Source organism: Pagrus pagrus (assembly GCF_965226575.1).
Source record: "Pagrus pagrus genome assembly, contig: HAP1_SCAFFOLD_198, whole genome shotgun sequence".
NCBI classification, from domain to species: Eukaryota; Metazoa; Chordata; class Actinopteri; order Spariformes; family Sparidae; genus Pagrus; species Pagrus pagrus.
Window position 1 is genome coordinate 14,127 of NW_028175265.1, and position 19,479 is coordinate 33,605.

At 38.8% G+C, this 19,479-nt stretch overlaps 1 protein-coding gene and 1 long non-coding RNA gene across 3 annotated transcripts; one reads left to right on the plus strand and one right to left on the minus strand.

Annotated features, from left to right (window-relative positions):
* Positions 1–5,369: 5,369 nt before the first annotated feature.
* On the plus strand, positions 5,370–13,392 carry LOC311254056 (uncharacterized protein). Of its 2 annotated transcripts, none has more exons than XM_084384478.1 (7): positions 5,370–5,603; positions 7,280–7,388; positions 9,552–9,764; positions 10,132–11,184; positions 12,298–12,466; positions 12,551–13,059; positions 13,160–13,392. In XM_084384478.1, the coding sequence occupies exons 3-6, from the start codon at positions 9,554–9,556 to the stop codon at positions 12,684–12,686; spliced, it is 1,569 nt and encodes a 522-aa protein (XP_084240604.1). In that variant the 5' UTR covers positions 5,370–5,603; positions 7,280–7,388; positions 9,552–9,553; the 3' UTR covers positions 12,687–13,059; positions 13,160–13,392. The 2 variants fall into 2 exon arrangements, with proteins under 2 accessions (XP_084240604.1, XP_084240605.1); XM_084384479.1 differs by lacking the exon at positions 5,370–5,603 and adding an exon at positions 5,632–5,703.
* Positions 13,393–16,944: 3,552 nt separating this feature from the next.
* Positions 16,945–18,645, minus strand: LOC311254054. The gene is made up of 3 exons (XR_014622171.1): positions 18,560–18,645; positions 17,627–17,718; positions 16,945–17,177 (listed from the first exon to the last, which is right to left on the minus strand). It is a non-coding gene; the product is annotated as an uncharacterized lncRNA (long non-coding RNA).
* Positions 18,646–19,479: the final 834 nt, after the last annotated feature.

Below are 19,479 nucleotides of genomic sequence, written 5' to 3' on the forward strand. Positions count from 1 at the left end.
AATACATCTTTGTGTACTTTCACTCCTGTCAACCATCGCTTATAATTGAATACATTGTGATCTCGTCGATCTGCTCTGTACATGCGACATCTATTGCACGTCTGTCCGTCCTGGGAGAGGGATCCCTCCTCTGTGGCTCTCCCTGAGGTTTCTTCCGCATTTTTTCCCTGTTAAAAGGGCCTTTTTTTTGGGGCAAGTTTTTCCTCACTCGAATCGAGGGTCGAAGGACAGAGGGTGTCGTCTCTGTACAGATTGTAAAGCCCTCTGAGGCAAACTGTGATTTGTGAATTTGGGCTATACAAATAAAATTTGATTTGATTTGATTTGATATATATATATTTATACACCCGTTTGCGAGTAGTTGTTGTTGTTGTTTGCAAACTGCCTTGTGTGCTGCTTCCTTACTTTGTAAGCAGCTGGAAATTCAATTTTCCTGAGGGAGTCATCTCAAAGGGATCAATAAAGTCAAGTCTTTTTTCATCTATATCCTTAATATTTCCTATATATCATTATCATGATCATGACATCTTTTGACTTCCAGGGGAGCTATTTTGCCCTCAATACTGTCTTGAAGGACAGCAAAGTCCTCCTCACTCATGGTGCTGTAAGTTCCTTCAGTTACTGTAGACTTTTATCCAATCACACCTCACCTCACATCAGTGAGGTAAATTTTCTGTGTTTTCGGTTTGAATCCATGCCCTTTGAGTTCAGCCACAAACCTTGGTGAACATTTTTTTCAAGTTCATGTCTTTTATTTTAATTACACATTAATTCCAAGAGATAAATCTTTAAAAAGTGTGTAGTCTTACTCTCAAACTCTTCCATAATTCTTCAGAAAGAGTAAATCCACATTTGGGATTTTTGAGTTGGCCATGAACCGCAAAAACTGAATGATGTGCATTGCACGCTGTTTAGCGTTCTCCAGCATTTTCTTTGTGGGGTTGGCACCCGCAACGTGGCCTTGATAATCTCTGACCAATTTTTCTGAAGAGAAAGAATCCAGAAGCAAAATAATATCATATAGTAGTTAATATCTAACTCTGACATCTACACTACTGACTGTGCAATGGAAATATGATGAAATATGGTATATTTACCATAAGCAGGGGTTTGTGATGGCGAATATGTCTTTAGGCATTTGTCCTTAACAGCCTGGAATAAAGTAAAATGAAAGAGGCATCCAAACTAGCGTGACAGGAAAAAGCCATTTATAATTTAGCAGTAAAATCAGACAAATAGATAGTCAGCTATATTCCTGACGACCCCCCAACAACTCTTCACATCTGCTAAAATAAAAAGGTCAAAAAAGTTCCCATATGTTTGTTGTTTTTGTCAACACCATCATTTTCTCTGTCTGACGGTGGTGAAAGAAAGTCAAATTTACATGATGAGTTATTTGTTGTACCAAAATGTTTAATTAAGTGGATGAGCAAAGTTAAATGTATTTGAGTGGAGAAAATCTTTAGTATTTTGCATGTATTTTTGAATACTTTCAAACTGTTTCTCTAAAACAGCCAAATTATTAATGTAGTTGTTTCTTTAAATGAAATAATGTGTTCTTTTATGTCCAGAACTTTTATTCTTTGTATTAAATGCAAATGATAAGACTTTTGTGACATAAGAGTTTTCAAAGAGCACATGTGACACAGCACAAAAATTGAATAAAAAGGAATATTCAACATTTAACATGTGTGAAGTCAAGGTGAAGACACAAGGGTTAAATCTATAGCAAACCAAACAAATAGGAATGATTAATTTTCTATTGTGTCTAACAGTGTTGACAAAAACTAAGTTATGACAGGAAAAACACATATTTTATGAACAAATGACATAAAACTTTATTTACATTACTTAATTGTTGAGAAATTGTTCTATAAACATGAGTTTAGATTTCTTAATTCTTTTGTTTTTTTCAAAGTTCAAACCAGTTTTATCCAAATTCTCAAGAATTTAATTCAAAAAGTGACAAAATAACAGAACACTAATGTCGTCATTACTTTATTGGAGGAAAGGTCAAGCGTGAAGTTGAAGTGTTGTTGAAGAAGTGTAGAAATATTTACCTGGTCTGTCTGGTTTCAAATGTGGTCAAAGTTTTGGCAAGGGTTCACTATCAATTATGTATTATGTCACCCATGCACTATTAATCAAAATACAAAAAAAATTGTACATTACACCCTCACAGATGAAAGTCTGGAAAATGTGAGAGTTGAACTTTTGAATGATGTCAGACAAAGAAACAGTGAGGTGGTGAAGCAAAACCCAGCAGCCAGAGAGTTTAAAGCCAGATGGTCTGCATTCTTTCATACTGATCAGGTAAATACATGCTTGCCTTTTCCTCTCTTCTTATTGTGCAATTTCAGTGTGCACCTGTTAAAATTTAAAGTCTGATACGGTAAAACAACCAACATTTGGAGAGAGAAAAATCTCCTGTAGAGGAAGCAGTTCTTTATTTTGGCCACTTGGGGACAGAATAACTCTATGGCAAGCTACTCTTCTAACTTCTAACAGATAAATGCTGAATTCCAGCAGATTACAACACTTCCACTTGAGACAAACTTCATGGTACAGTTGGACAATCTTTTACCCCAGTTGACATCTGTTTTCCAGAAGAAGGGAGATGTTTCTGGCCAGAAACTAGACAGATGTTAAAGTCACCCTAAAAACAGAACAGAATATGAAATATACAATGTTATGGAATTTTTTTTCATACATGTGTCATACACTGTGTAATTGTATTGTCCATATGAAGCCCCAGTTTGCATCATCAGTAACAGCCTGGAGTATTTAAAAGGTGCAAAAATAATTTCTAAAGAAATATTGTCTTTTTAAGGCAATAATACCATATGGGCGAGAGATGCAGCCATGTGATCAGACAGGTGCCAGTTCAATCCTGTTTTCTTAGGTGGTGATAAAAAGATCGGGCTGTAGATGTACTAAGCACCTATGTGTTAAGAGGACAGCATTGTTGTCGGTTGTACTGTATATCCCTTAATAAACAGGAGTTAAAACATGTTTATACCTCACTTTTAAAAAAAATAAAAACTAGGCCACGCTTCAGTTATTTTGTAATTAAAAAAGGATGACCTTTTACAGTATGTTTGACATAATTTTGAGCTATATAGATCAAACTTGACAAAGCTGATTGGAAGTCAGTGTTTGTAGGTTACCACAGGTTGGATATTGGAAAATGTCTTTGCAGTTATTTATGTGTTTCTGAATGTTTTAATCGGTGGAATCTCTTCACACAGGCTACAAGTAATGTTAATCTCAAAAAGGCAGCAGTTCTCAAGGCACTTTGCCTCTACCTTGGTGAGGATGATGGACTTGTAATTCGGGAGTATACGGTAAATCAGTGTAATTGCTTTTTTTCTTGTCAGATATATTGTAACTTAGAAAGTACATGCTTACAGTAAGATTCCAAAGTCACTCGCACCTTATTTGTTAAAACCCATTGACTGTTAAACCCATTGACTGTTTAACTGTTGTTAAAACCCATTTTGACTTCTTTGTCTCCATGTCATCCTCTTCTCCTCGGACATCCCGCTTCTTCTCCACCTGTTCCTTTTCTCCTTGGATGCCCTCTCTCCACTTTGACTTCTTTGTCTCCATGATGTCCTCTTCTCCTCAGGCACCCTGCCCAATTCATCTGAGAGAGAAAAATCAAAAATGAACACTAACAGGTTCTCAAGTAAAATACACCAATACTGATTGTTAAAATAATTCTGCGTTCATTTAGAACTGGAGGAAGGGGATCGGAGTCAGCTCAAAGTTCAAACAAGGGTTTTAATCTTGTACAAGAGGAGCATTCACAGAGCAACACGCAGATCAGTTACAAAGTGAAGACTGGCTGTCTAAAGAGGGAGTCAGGGTATTTATCTCTCTCTGTCACTCTGGGTGTGTCATCACTATATTCAAGCCTTCCTACAGAGAGGAGGATGTTTACCTTCAGTGTCTGTCGGTTCCTTACTTAGGTCATAAAACAAGTTTCAAAACAAGTAATAAAACAAGGTCATAGAAGAGGTCACAAGCTACAGGTCACAGTTCACACCCAACAGTCTCTCTCAAGAGGGCTGTGTAACATCAATTCACATTCTTCTACATGTAGTACAAAATTCTCATCACACTGATCTTCAGATTTGTTAGTGTCAAGTGCACAGGAACTTTAAACTCAGCTGTAAAACCTGCTGTATACCTGGACAGTTTTTCTCCAATCAAGCTTCAACAATTAACCTCAATGATCTCTTTGTCAAAACCATCGACTTGTCTCCTAGACCCCGTCCCAACCAGTCTGCTTAAAGAAGTTCTTAATAAAGGATTCTGATTCTGATTCTTTCTTAGACGTGATCAAACTGTCTCTAGTTACAGGTTATGTACCTCAGTCATTTAAATTAGCTGTAGTTAAACCTCTTCTTAAAAAGCCTACTCTAGATTCAGGTGTATTGGCGAACTGTAGACCCATTTCTAACCTCCCCTGTCAGTTATGCAACTTTCTTCAAAACAATAGCTTGTTTCAGGACAATGTGGAATCTAATACTATAGCTTACTCATTGAGACTGAGACCGACCCACCGAGGAAGCTAGCAGTCGATGTCAAGGACTAATTAAAGGCTAAGTCAAAAAAGTGAGTTTTGAGTTTAGATTTAAAGGCGTCAATAGAGCCAGATTGTCTAATACAAGTACACCTACCCGGGGAGGGACTTGTGCAGCCATCTTTGCCTTTTTTGTCATCTCCTACACTGTAAAAAATGTCCGTAGAAATTACGGTAAAAAACTGCCAAATAGCAACAGTGAAATACCGTAAAATCAAAAATAGTATATCACTGTAGTAAATACATTGAATTACTGTAAATCAAGAAACAGTAAATAACTTTAAATTGTACGGTCTTACTAAGTAGAAAATATGGAATTTTACTGTGAATGTTATAAAAAGTTTGCAAAATTCACGGTAAAATACCATAATGTCACAAGCGTGTAATTACCTTAAAATTGACGGTATCATTCTGTCTGAATTACAGATTTTGCTGGTGTTTACATTTAAATTTACGGTACACAACCATAAAATCATACCATCATTTCTATAGAAAGTAGAATGTTAAAAAGTATGGTATATTTAAGCAATACATCAGGACAGGCAGTGGTATGTGCTTATTATATCACAGTTAAGGGGCATTGGGCCGACGCAAAGCACTTAATGCAATAGAAAACTATACATGTTTATTGTTTATTGTATATGTATTTTATTCTTGTACATGTACATTTTTTATTATATGTAAAACATGACAATGAAAACGTTGTTGTGTTTGTTGTTCCGTGTCAATAAAGCTTTATTGAATTGAGGAGAGAGAGAGAGATGACCGCGGAGTTAACAGAAGCTAGAAATTTTGAATTTCAGTTCACCATCATTTCTTCGCGCCCACAGGAGCAGTGTTTGAATTGAGGAGAGAGACAGAGAGAACGACAGAGAGACAGACAGACAGACAGACCGACAGATAGAGAGAGAGAGAGAGAGAGAGAGAGAGACGCAGAGAGAGGACCGCGGAGTTAACGGAAATTTCAGTTCACCGCCATTTCTTCGCGCCCACAGGAGCAGAGTGTCTTCTTCAGGTAAGCACATTCACAGCTCATTGAGTCTGTCCGATCAACGTTAGCTAGCCGCAGAGCCACATTAGCTCTTATTCGTTGACTTTCAAGCAGAGGAGTTCAGGTAGCTATATCTTAAAAGTTGCTGGACGTGTCCCTATCTGCTTTTTGCAGAATAGAAGAGTCACTTAAGGGCTCTGAGAAGTCGCTAGCTACAGCTAACTTTGCTAATGCTAGAAAAATGTTTAGCTGTAACTTCTGTAGCAAGTCGGTTAAGACTTTGAGGGGTTATGTGCTTCATTGCAAACTCCATAGAAATGAACCACGTTGTTTATTTAAGTGCACTGGAGCCGGTTGCAAGCAGACATTTTACAGATATGGAGCGTTTAGGGCGCATTTTTACCGGAGGCATAGTGTATCTGCTCCTACTCCCATTACTGTCGGGACGGCTGTAAGTGATTTTAAGTGTGCAATGGCGATGTGTGAGCGCCAGTGTCACGATACAAAAGATCTGGTAGCTCACTTGAGGGAGCATATTGTGGAAGGACGTGCTGTGACATGTCCAGTCAAAGGATGCACAAATGTGTTCAAGGTCAAATCCTCATTTTCCGCACACATGTCACGGAAACACAGAGATCTTACAGATATCAGTATCAGTGACTTATTCAGAGAGTCTGCTTCACAATCATCATCTGTTCAAACTGAATCAGATAACTTTGGCGCTCAAGTGAATGAGACAAGTACAGGGACAGGTAAAGATGAGGGTGATATGGATATATCAGAGGATTTCAGTGATCTTTTTCTCAGAAATGTGTCTTTATTCTACTTGAAATTGCAGGGTGAGTTTCTACTACCTGCTTCGACCATACAGAACATTGTTGAGGAGATACAAAACATACATGAGTTGGGTCAGACATATAGTTTGAGTAAACTTACGGCCCTGCTAAAAAATGACACAGCATTATCAGATGAGGATATCACCAGAGTTTGTGATTCTGTCAGGGGATCTGATCTGTTCTCTGCATGTCACACAGGGCCAATGAGGACAGCATACTCAAGAACTCAGACTTTCAAAAAAAAGTTCAACTATGTGGAGCCAAAGAAAATTTTTTTAGGAAGAGATGAGAACAGAACAGATAGGTTTGCCTACTATGTGCCTGTGAGAGAGACTTTGAAATGTCTGTTAGAGTCTGACCTGTGGCAGAAATCAGGGGAGCATTCAGCTGAGTCTCCCACAGATGTTCTAAGTGACATTAGTGATGGTCAGCTATTCAAATCCAATGTGTTTTTTGCTCAGAATCCATCATGTCTCAAGCTAATACTGTACCAAGATGCCTTTGAAGTCGTTAACCCTTTAGGTTCTGCAAAGACAAGACATAAGGTATTAGCTGTCTATGCATCTGTTGCTAACCTGCCACTTCATGTACGATCAAACACAGACCACATGTTACTTGTTCTACTGTGCAGAGAGAAAGATTTCAAAGCATTTGGGCATGCTAAAGTGTTCTCTGAGTTACTAGCAGACGTGAAGGAGTTGGAGGAGAATGGGATTGTACTATCAGATGAAACAGTTAAAGGAACCCTGTATTGCATTGGTGGAGATAATTTGGGCTCGCATTGCATTGGTGGCTTTACTGAAAATTTCAGTCGCTCACAGTATTTTTGTAGGTACTGCCTAATAACCCGATCTCAATTTCAAGGTGACGATCCTAATCTGTGTGGACCAGAGCGCACCGCTGAGAATTACGACGCAGCTGTCGAGCGCCTCCAGACTGAAGACACCCCAGATGTGGAAGGAGTAAAGTGCAAGTCAGTATTCAACAGTTTGAAATACTTTAATGTCTGTCAGCCAGGTTTGCCACCTTGCCTAGGTCATGACATCTTTGAAGGTGTTTTGTCATATGATGTAGCACTGTATCTGAAGTATTTCATCAAGAAAAAGGCATGGTTCACCTACTCCTCTCTGAATCGGCGTATTAAACAGTTCAAATACCGCGCCGCTGATGCTTCAACAAAACCATGTGAAGTTAGCCCTCAAGCAGCTAAACTCTCAGGACAGGCCGTACAGAACTGGAATCTTCTAAGGCTGCTGCCTCTCATAATTGGTGACAGAGTGAAAGATACAGCAGATGATGTGTGGCAGTTGACTCTACAGCTGAAAGACATTGTGGACCTGATATGTGCTCAGAAAATCTCTGTGTCTCAGGTTGCATATCTAGATATTCTCATTCAAGAATATTTAGAGTCAAGAAAGGCTCTATTTCCAGAAAGCAACTTGAAACCCAAGCACCATTATTTACGTCATTACCCAGCACTGATTCTGAAATTTGGTCCCTTGATCAGAGTGTGGACAATGCGCTTTGAAAGTAAGCACAGTTATTTCAAAAGATGTGCAAGAAATTTGAAGAATTTCAAAAACCTCTGCCTTACACTCTCTGAAAGACACCAAATTTTCCAGGCGTATCTTTCAGCAGGACCAATGGGTCAAGCTGTCTTACAAGTCAAAGATAGTTCTCCATTTTATTCAGCACTGTATAGTAAAGCCATTCAAGGTGCAGTGAGACCATTTGACTTCACTGAGACCAACACAAAGGTCACATTAGAAATGCTGTATAAAGGAACGTCATACAAGAAAGGACAATTCCTCGTCACAGGGAGCATGGACTCCGTGGAGTTTGGTGAACTCGCGCTTATTTTGATCAAAAATGACACTGTTCATTTTCTGGTCTCAGTGTACGAGGCTGAATTCATTCCTCAGTACCATATGTACTCTGTTAGGAAAAACAATGAAAAGATGCAGTGTGTGAACATCACTGACTTGATTGATTACTATCCATTGTCATCTTACATTAAGGATGGATGCCAAATAGTTCCATTTAAACACAGTGTGCTGTCACACTAATGGATGTATTGTAGGGATGCTCTGATCACGTTTTTTTTTGCTGCCACGCACCGTTTGCCGATTGTTAATGAGTAGAGCTGGACGATATGGCAAAACATTTATCACTATAATCTTTTTCATATCAATCGATAAATATACATCTCATTATGAATCAAGTCAATATTTGAACATCAAAGTTTCCTTGAACGTTAAATTTCATCAGGACTTCCTTGGGCAAAATAAAACACAGTATTTTTGACCAAAATACCTCTCAATGTTGTGACAATATTGTAGGGATGACTGTAGTTCCCCCTCACAAAAAATGTACATAATAAGATTATTGATAAATAATAATCAGTAATGTGGATGTAATGACCAAGTGGCAAGTGGGAAATTTTTGAATAGCTAGAACAGTCTGGTAAGTTCAGAATATTATCTCACTTTACTGTAATACAGCCTTTAAAACCAGGAAAACAATATTACGATATCCAAAATTTAACGATATGATGATTTCTAGTCTCATATCATATATCTGTATTGTCTAGCTCTATTAATGAGAAATATCGGCTGATCCAATTTTTTACTTTTCTTTTTTGAATAGTCTTTGGCCTTAAAAAGCAGTGCAAAATGCTGGTCGCTGCAGGTTTACATGAGCAGCTAACATGTAGCTCAGCTTATGTTAGCAAATAGTCTGGTTTATGAGCTTAAATTTACACCTTGCTGAAAATATGATGCTACACATACCTGGATAAACACATTTAGCACATACAATTGATCTGTATACAGTAAGCGGCCTGTGAAAAGAGCAGCTCTCCATTAATGTGAGCACTAATGTGGAGTAGTGTTTGTGCTAACCTGGTCCGCCTGCTATAGCTGTCCAGGTAGAAACTCAGTGTTGAGCAGCATACAAACACCAACTCTGCTGAGAAATGGCTCAAGTGTTGAGCAGTCGATAACAATAAAGCAATATCAGGATTTGCTGATCTGATATTGATTACTGAAGATCGGCTAATTTCAGTCGGAGCATCCCTAATGTCTTGGGCTGTCATTCTGGTGTTAAAACTTTATTATTATCTCTTTTTTATATTCAGAAATGGATGATGCACACCAAAGCAACGTACGGAGCGCCATTACAAAGGTGATGCCAGACCTCCCAGCTTCAATGCTAGATATTTTAGAGGAGACACTACAATCTTTGGGGGTGGAGACCACAGAGGATTTTCAGTTCATCCAGGAAGCTGATCTGCTTTCAGTACTGAGACCAATCCAGGCAAGAAAACTGGTGGCTGCCTGGAAACAAACCAGTAAGTATATTTCAACAAAATTTATTTTCAAGTATTAGCAAGGATAAAACAGCATTCAATACATTTTTATCATTTCATTTAGGGCTGTGCGATATGACCAAAACCTCATATCCCGATATAGGTTATATTATATCCAGATAACCATACATATCACGATATAGCACATTTTCTGTAAAGTGAGGAATAACAGGAAAAAAGTTGCCAAAAAGTCATAAAAATTATGTAAAATATCGCTGTAAAGAGTGTGATCTGTGACAAAACAAAATAAACGATAGAGCATAATATGAAATGATAGATGTTTTTCTATCGTCACACCATATATATCGTCATATCACACAGCCCTAATTTCATTGTTTTTGTTTTACAGCACAGAGCAGTGAAATCCACAGCCAGTCACCATTAGCCTCCCCATCTTCCTCGACATGCTCCTCATTCTCCGCCTCCCCATCGCCTAGCCGCCTGATTACTGCTGTAGATTGGGTTGACAGCTTTCAGATTCCTTGGAAGAATTTTCCTGAAGCCCTGGTGCACTGTTTTGAGAGGGGGAAAAGACCAAAGCCCCGGTTGCGTAGAGAAATGATCCGTATGGTTGTCGCTGAGATGATGAAGGTTTGTGCTTCTCCCAGTAAACAAGCCTCCACAGAAGTCGCCAAAAAAATGGTTGCCAAGTATCCACGGTCACTGCAAGATGTCATAGAGGGTGATGTGGTGGGACCAGGATATCACTCACTGGTCAAGCAGTTACAAGTCCGCATTGAAAATGCGAAGCGGTCTTCTGCACCAACAATAATGAAGCGCAAACGGGGGTCAGATGACACAGACGAAATCCCAGCTGAAAAAAGGGCAGTTGTTCAGGACACATATGGCTGCATAAAGTGGGACATGGAATTCATGCCAATGAGTGAGACAACAGAAAGCCAACAGGAGAAGAAACTTAAAATGAAGGTGCTCATTGAACAGGCTAACTTCAGCCCAGATGAGGTAAAAACCCTTATGAAGTCCACTTACTACTCCCAACGTAAATCGATAAACCAGGGAACAGATCTGCAAATCCTCATGGAGGAGTGGCCGTTTTTGTTCCAGGAGATAGGCATGACAATCCACTTCCAAGAGCTCACTGGGGTAGCACTAAAGGAGACTTTCCTAACCAGTGTCGAAAAAAAGGGAAAACGGCTTCTGGACTTCATGCAAACCATTTGTGCGGACAAGAGCAAACAAGTTCTGCAGGCTGTCACAAAGCTGAAAATTCTGAGAGGACAGTTGGAAGGATGCTCAGAAGACGTGAAAGATATGGTGCTCCTTCTTCTCTCCTACTTCAATGAAAAAGAGGAGAACCTCTTCCACTATGTGGAGGACACATGTCTGGCAGAAGAAGTACAAGTGGAAAACTTGCCTGTGACACCATGCATCATTGTATGTGGTGAGTTGATTTTCAGTTTTAATGTAAGAACCTAAGATTACAAGGAAATATTACATAAAATGCACTTGTGTAGTCATGATACCAACATTACCAAGTTTTAGTTTTAGTTTTTATCATGATACTCGATACCAAAACAATACTTGAAACTGAAACAATACTGAAACGATACTCAATACCTAATAGATCAGAAATAGAATGTCAAATGCATTGCTGGACTTGTTTCTTTCTGAAATGTCCGTGGATGTTCGAGTTAAAACACCACAATATTAAACTGAAAAAATACTAAAATTACTGAAAATACTTTAGTTACTCAAATACCAAAGCTTTATGAATAATTAATAATCTACCAACATGCCATTTTCACTTCAATGTTATTACACAGGACTGTATGATCACTTTATTAGGTGGTAGCACTGGTGCTAGCAAGCTCAAGATTTCAGCAGCACAAAGGAAATGTAGTAGTAGTAGGTTAGACAAGTGTTATTGGTCTAAAATTCATTTAATTACTGTTGACACAGTTTGATACTCAATTCAGTTTGGCCAATAAATATAAACCTGAGTGACACCTCGCACTAATAGACAAGCTTTGTGTTTCTCCTACTGTTCTGTCTTTATTTTATTGACACAATAATTCATATAATAGGTAATTCATGCAGTAAGTAATTAATTAATTTAGTTAAAAAGGTTAAAAAGAGTAAAATATTTACAAAAGAGTAATTTATCTATTTTTGGTAATTAGTGAGACAGTGCCCCGCACAGACCACTAGGCCTAATGCTAGAGCAAACACCCCCAACTGCTGCGCACTGTCTCATTCTCAAAATTTCCCGCGGGGGGAATTTTCTAGTTTAAGTTAAAATATTGTGAACAGTGACTCATACAGGCCACAAGGTAGAAGTAAGAAGTTGTTAGCAGAGTTAGCACAAGATGATGTATGAAAACAGTGCAATGTCATGCATTTTCCTCTGTTAGTTTGGTAAAGGATGTTGAGGTACCGAACAGTGGGAAATTCTAATTGAACGTTTTGAATCTGAAGTATCTTCATTTCTGTATATCATGCAACACTTTTGAATGGAAATGACTAATGTGCTGTTAATTCTTTTCTGCTTTTACAGGAACCTCTTGCTATGCTTCAAGGCGGTTCATGCTTGCCGTAGACCGCAAGGTCGTGAATGACCACATCCCCACCTTCATCGCTGCCGTCTGCCTCATGCTCGGAAGCTATTACTGCTTCAACATTCACTATCCCATGGATCTGGGCTCCACACTTGAGTTCCTTCAGAGGTAAAGAATTTTTTTTTTTTATTTCCTCCTTTAGAACAAATCACTGTATATAGTTGTTGATTATGAATTTTTGTGTTCACAAAGGTGTTTCTTCAACATCAACCCGGAGAAGGGCACCAAGGTGGAATCAAAAAGACACAAGAAGCAACTGTCAGTCAACCCGAGAGTCCTCACCCTCATCGCTGATCTCTCTGATCATGAATGGAGAGAGACATGTTAGACAAGGACTTTTCAAAGCTAACTGACAGAGTTCTGAATGTCAGTGTTAAAGTTAAAGTACAGCAAAGCATGTACTGTTCAATATAACAAGTGCTGAGTGGGATTAGTTTTAAAGGGATAGTTAATTTTTTTTTTAGGTGGGGTTGCATGGGGTACAAATGCCCACTAAGTATATTAGTTAGTAGTATATTCTTTTAAATTTATGTGAACATTTTGTATTCATGCATTCAAGTTAATAAAACTGAAGAACATTTGAGCTTGTGTTTCAGTGCATTTGTGACACTACAGAGTAGGTTGAAGGCTGGTGACATTGTTACTAAGAGTTCTCCTTTACAGTAGGTAAACTGAAGACATCCACTACATCTTTTAACATGGTAAGAGCAAATTCTCTTAATTATCTGTACACTTGTATAAATTAGCTTGTCTCTTTAACAAGTGTTAATATTTAAATATTATGCTACTGTCACCTTTCAGGCATTGCATCCAAAGTTCTATGACTGGTTATGGACTTAGAGGGAACAACTTAATGGCTTTGTGTCAGCCAGGAAAATGGTGAGTCTCTAATCCATGTAAATGCCAAAAACAAGCTGTTTTTGTTTTTAACTTTTAAAGATATTATTTCTGCTTTACTGGACAGTGGCAGTAGAGATAGACAAGAAACACAGTGGAGAGAGAGGGGATGATATGTAGCATGGCCCAAGCCACAATTGAACCTTGGCCGCTGTGATATTAAAAATATGTGTTACATGGTCTTTGGCTGGCCCAGCTGCTCATGTTTTTGAGTCATTTGATTGTAATTTGCAACCTTATGTGTTGGAAAGAGTGAAAGAGTTGATGATTTCATATTTCACTTGAGGGGATGTATATCCTGTCTTCTCCTTACACTTTCTTTCAGGTAGTCTACTAGTGGTTGTACTTGACATGGACTCATCAACTTCTTTGCTGGCCTACTAATCTACCCTTGTGATCAGATACCAGTCTTGTCAAGAATAAATAGTGATAAGTGATTGCACAGTTGACCATGCATTAATTTAACAATAGAAGGCTTTATGTTAATCTCTTTTTATAAGCACTGGTTGCCACCCAGAAGGAGACCGGCCACACATCAAAACAATGGCTGAGGGCTGAGTCTCATGAGAAAAACAGACCACCACACTCTTCTAGTGGGTCATGAGTGATGATTGAGAGGATTTATGTTTGTACAGGTCCATATGTTGTTTTTTTGAAAATTCTGCATACTCTACATTTAAGCACAGCATAAATCTAGGCCTTTCATAATATAATTGTGATGGAAATAATGGAGAAACTGGTTTATTCTTAATAAAAGATGATACAAGGAGACTTGGATGTATTACGAAGGAAACATTTATTGACACTTGATCTAGGCGAATTCAAAGATAACATAACAAGTGAGAATGATCCCTTTAACACCTTAGCCATACAATTTTTTAACAAATAATTTCACCTTCTCCACAGCACGGTGCAGCTGGATAATGCAAGGCAGTCAACTTTGCAGGAGTGCGGTATGGCCAGTACTCTGATTCATCGTCATCGTTATCAGCACTCAGCTTCAGTGAGTACATTTAAATAGATAGGCTTCTGAACTGGTGCTGCCATTAAATGTTTTTGTTTCTTCATACCTGTCAAATACTTACATGGCCACATCAATAATTATTTCTCCCATATATGTCTACTACCCTGTTATCTGGAGTTCCTTAAGGGTAAATCCTCGGAACTATCCTTAAAAAAAATCAAAATCACTGATTCGATGTCAAATCCAAAGGATTGTGTGTTTTCAGCTGTAGCCTCCACAGTTTCTCCCTCAATCTCTCTCAATCTATTAGATCTGCTAAATCTGTTAACTGTTTTAAGTGCCTCCTGAAATCATATTTATAGGTTGGCCTTTTTATGAGATTTTTTAAACCTACTCTTCATTCACCATTTAATTTTTTTTCTGTTCCAACTTCTTTAATTAATGTTTTGTTTTTTGTTGTTGTTGTTGTTGTTGCGGGAAGCACTTTGCAACAGTGTAAGTGCTATATAATAATAATTATCATTATTATCATTAACAATTTTTTCTTTGTTGTCTTTCTTTGTCTGGTTGCAGAGAGATTCATGCCAGTCCACAGTAAACACCTGATTGAAGACTGCTGGTGAATTTTCAAGCAGGAATGATGACAACACCTGCCCAAAGTTCCAGTTTCCTTAACATTGTACCATGTCTGTATGAGACTCTGTCTCACCTGTCTTCAGTCAAGTCTGGACCCAATGACTCAAACACCAGTCTTGTCAAGGCTAATTAGAGGTAAACAATGGTTTATGTCAGTATAGCAAATGAGTAGATGCAAGCACAACTCAAACTTCACTCAATCGATCTCCCTCAAGTGCACGGTGCCAACAGCTTCATACAAACATACAGCAGAAAAAAAATCAGTATTATGGACAGGATTCAGGATTTAGGCTGCAATTCGACAAGGGTGAAACAAATACTGATGATCACTTAGTCCTGAAAAGTGACTGTTTCTACCTTTCACACTAATACAATAAAATAAATGAAATACTCCTGATGACCTGCAAAACTATATTCCAGAGTGCTGGTTTCATTCTATGTATAGCTCATTGGAGCTCAGTTTAACAACAGAAGGCTGAATTTATCTCTGTAGGCATCATGCTCAGGCACTGCATCAATCTAACCTTTGCTTTGTTTCTGTTTTCTGGCTGCAGAGAGGATCATGCCAGTCTACAGTGGACACCAGATGGACAACATATGAGTCTTCAAGCAGAACTGGTGACTGCTGAATGCTTTAAGTTCCAGTTTCTTGAACACCATGTCCATGTTAAGAGCCCTCTTCAGCCAAGTCTGGACTCAGTGACTCATTAGTGTTGATCAACACAGGGCAAGTGGCTCCTTTTTTCATGATGTTTATTTCTTCTACCATGGACTATCCTTCATATGTATGGACACACACTGTCTTTTCAAGATGTCAACACTGCCTTGTGAGTATACTGGGCAAGTTCTGTTTTTCACAGAGAATGTGTATATGCAAAGAGAAGTTCTTAAAGTTTGTCAATTATAGTCTGTACTTTGGTTTACAATGGGCTTAATTGGTTATTTCCTTTATAATTTACCATTTGCATTTGCTGACTGTAAAATCTACGCCAACAAACTGTAATTCCATAAGTGTTGTACCGTATTTTTTACCGTAAAATTCTGGCAACCACAGCTGCCAGTATTTTACCGTAAAGTTGAACTTTGCAATAAAATACCGTACTATATCTTACAGTTTTACCGTGTTTTTTCACTGATGGACTGTAATTAGGTTTACAGTATATCTGTTATTTTTAAAATAATTTACTGTAAACAGGTTTATATAACAACTGTTATTTTTACAGCAAATTACCGTAAACAGTTTTATTCTATAACTGCTATTTTTACAGCAAATTGCCGTAAACAAATAACAGTTCTCTACTGTAAAATGTACGGTTGCCAAAACAGCATACCGTAATGTCTCATACATTGTGACTGTATTTTCTACGGTACAGCTGCCAGTATTTTACCGTAAATTCTACGGATTTTTTTTTACAGTGTAGTCCTACAGGCTCTCATGGATCCTGGCCGTGCCCGGGTCGTGAATCGTGGATGCGCCTACTGCCATGGCCCTGCCTGACATCCACCACTACTGTTGCTAATATTAGTCATATCTCTGTTACATACGTTTCACTACTATTATTGTAATGCATTACTACATACTATCCTTACCGTTAAACACTACTACTGTTATTACTAGCAGTCACATATCCATGTGCATTTCATTATTATTGCTGTAATACCTCTTTTCTCATTCCTGTCAACCATCTATTATAATTGTATACATTGTGATCTCGTTGATCTGCTCTGTACATGCGACATCTATTGCACGTCTGTCCGTCTTGGGAGAGGGATCCCTCCTCTGTGGCTCTTCCTGAGGTTTCTTCCGCATTTTTTTTCCCTGTTAAAAGGGTATTTTTTCTCACTCGAATCAAGGGTCAAAGGACAGAAGGTGTCGTCTCTGTACAGATTGTAAAGCCCTCTGAGGCAAACTGTGATTTGTGAATTTGGGCTATACAAATAAAATTTGATTTGATTTGATTTGATTTGATTCCTTCTACAAGCTTCCTCTCCCTTGGTCTGGCTGACAGGATGACCATGTCATTAACTGGACCAGGTTTAATGCCCTGCATCCAAACAAAAACACATTTCAATAAACATTGAACCGATATCCATACATAAGATAAAAGTCATTAATAGGTTGGTTACTATGGTCCTTGGTTTGTGCCACTTCTGTTCAGTCTCTGTACAGCTGAACACTGGGGGAACAGATGTAAGCCTCAGCTGGGAGTAGTGGGCCGTCTGGTACAGCAGAGCTGCCACGTGGCTGCACAAGGCTGTACCTGCCACACAGGTGCACTGGCATCTCTGCAACTCGACTGGTTTTGATTCCCTTAGCACAATCTGTTTACAATAGCAAATGTTAGTTAGAGAACAAAATGTACTGGCTGCAAGTGTAATAATAGAAAGACAACATTAAATTAGTGAACTTCTGTTAGTAAACTTAAAAATTGTTAAAAGTGAAACAGGAAAAAGTGTCATAAAAACACAATTTATTTGTAGTTTACCATATAAAATAGATATGTGTAATCTCACTTTACTTATTTCAAAGAAAAATACAAGATAAATCTTTAATTGAAGTTATAGGAAATTATAAGAACTCAGCACAATCTTGTTTCTGTGAGAGCCATTAATTTTGCATTCTTTCTGAATATGACACCTCGGGTACCATATGACATAGTTCAATGATAGTCTTTATACGCTATTCGCAGCAATGACATGACTCACAGAAACTTGATTTGACAAACAGAAACCTGTTTCTTAGCTTGAACTGAACCTGCAGGATGACTTACCCTTACACTCAGACAGTGAGGCTTCTGGCTTTTCCTCATGGACCTGTAGCACTCAGCCCTAACTGTGACCTCTCCTGCCTCCTTGTTTAAAACTGAGATTAACATTAGGGTTAGGATAATACATTGCACAAACAAACAAAAAAAAAAACAGTTAATAATATGAGGTATCTGAACAACAGCACACATTCTGTATTATGAGTAATGAGACTGTGATAGGGTGTTCATCTGTGAGAGGTTTAAGGAATGCAGCTGCATGTGTGTGTGTTACATGTTAGCTATAAGATGAGGCCTAAAAAGGTATTGAACTGAGTTCGGCTCTCATCCCAATTGTTTGGATCTGGCTTAACGTATACATTTCCATATAGAGACAGAGAGAGAGATGCAGAGCATCTTTAGGTCGTAAAATCCAGAAGTGACATCAGCAGAGTTAGGCAACGTATAGATTCAATTACTATTGGATAGATGGACCTTCAATCCACCAAAAGTGACCAATTAGAAGACGTAGATAGTTGTAGGCAGAAGGGATCTAAAAAGGCCCACACAGGCAGAGAAGATCAGATTGTGGTGGACACTTGTAGATTTCCTAGAGCAGAGAGGATTTCTGATAGAGCAGAGGGCAAAGTATTTTGGGCATCCTTTGCCAAGATTTGAGAATACCAGGGAGTGCACACTCTGGTTCGGACGCTGGCTTGAGATCTGTTTCAATAAAGATTGCTCTATCCTTCACCCAGCCTGCCTCCGCAGAATTTCTTTATCAACATACTACACACCGACACCTTTGGAGGACGACAGCCCATACACTTCAGACGCTAACCTACCACTATGCTAACATTAGCTATACATAGTAAATAAACGTTGCTTTGTTACTGAGCTAACTTTGGCTAGTTAAGGGCTAGCATGTATCAGAGTCGGTTTGGTGAAGTGTTAACTTACCTTCATAGTTGTTTATATAACTGGACACGTACAATTTGAACCCTTTATCCTATTAGTTTTTCTGGATTGTTACTGTTCAATGTTCTCCGTCTTCTCTTCGTCATCGTCATCTTCTTCTTATTATTATTATTCTTCGTCTTCTCTCCGTTTTAAGGCCAGAAAATGACCAATCATAGGAGGGCCAGGGTCAGCCTTGGTCTCCGCCACCAAAGTGTCAAAAGTCTTGCTTCGAGCGAGCAGAGCTCCACCGCGAGCGAGCACAGGGGAGAGAGAGAGCGAAAGCGGGAACGAGCCAGCATGCGCAAAGCAGCTGCACAGTGTTGCTGTGTGTGTCGCTGTTGTTTTTTACTCGCTCGCACCTGCCTCTGCTTCACTCTGTTGCTGAATATGTTCGCGACGATCAAACAAGTGCGCGCGGCAGGTGAAATCTGCGAGCGTGACACGAAATAATTCACTGCTTTTGACTCAAATATAACGGCATAGTACCTCCGTGGGTCTCCAGCTGAACTTTGAGGAATAAGAAACTACATCAGACTTATCATCAGCATGAGGGTGAGTCGATAATGACTGAATTTTGTTTTAGAGTGAACTATTTCCTTTAAAGGTCAAAAATAAGCGTGGCCAAAAATGGAGGGGAGAGTCGAGAATTGCCAGACAATGCCACCTGGGGAATTGCACCCCAGGAAATACAATAGCCACTCTTACTATAGAAGATCACAGAGATTTGTTACACTAATAGATTTAAAGAGGACGAGAGACAGACTTCCAAATACAACAGAGGGGACACAACTCAAACCAAAGAAAACTACTACAAACCACCACGTGCCACACCAAATTCAGGGGAGTGAGAGGGGAACCACCACCGGGGGAAGTCTGCCGCACACTACACCCGCTCCTGTCCTGGAAAAGAAAGAATCAAA

Excerpts from the sequence above, each read along its gene's own strand:
- LOC311254056 (XM_084384478.1), top strand. The coding sequence starts at position 9,554 with ATGGATGATGCACACCAAAGCAACGTACGGAGCGCCATTACAAAGGTG. Across the intron at positions 9,765-10,131 it reads GGCTGCCTGGAAACAAACCA|CACAGAGCAGTGAAATCCAC; the intron begins GTAAGTATATTT and ends TTTGTTTTACAG. Across the intron at positions 11,185-12,297 it reads ACCATGCATCATTGTATGTG|GAACCTCTTGCTATGCTTCA; the intron begins GTGAGTTGATTT and ends CTGCTTTTACAG.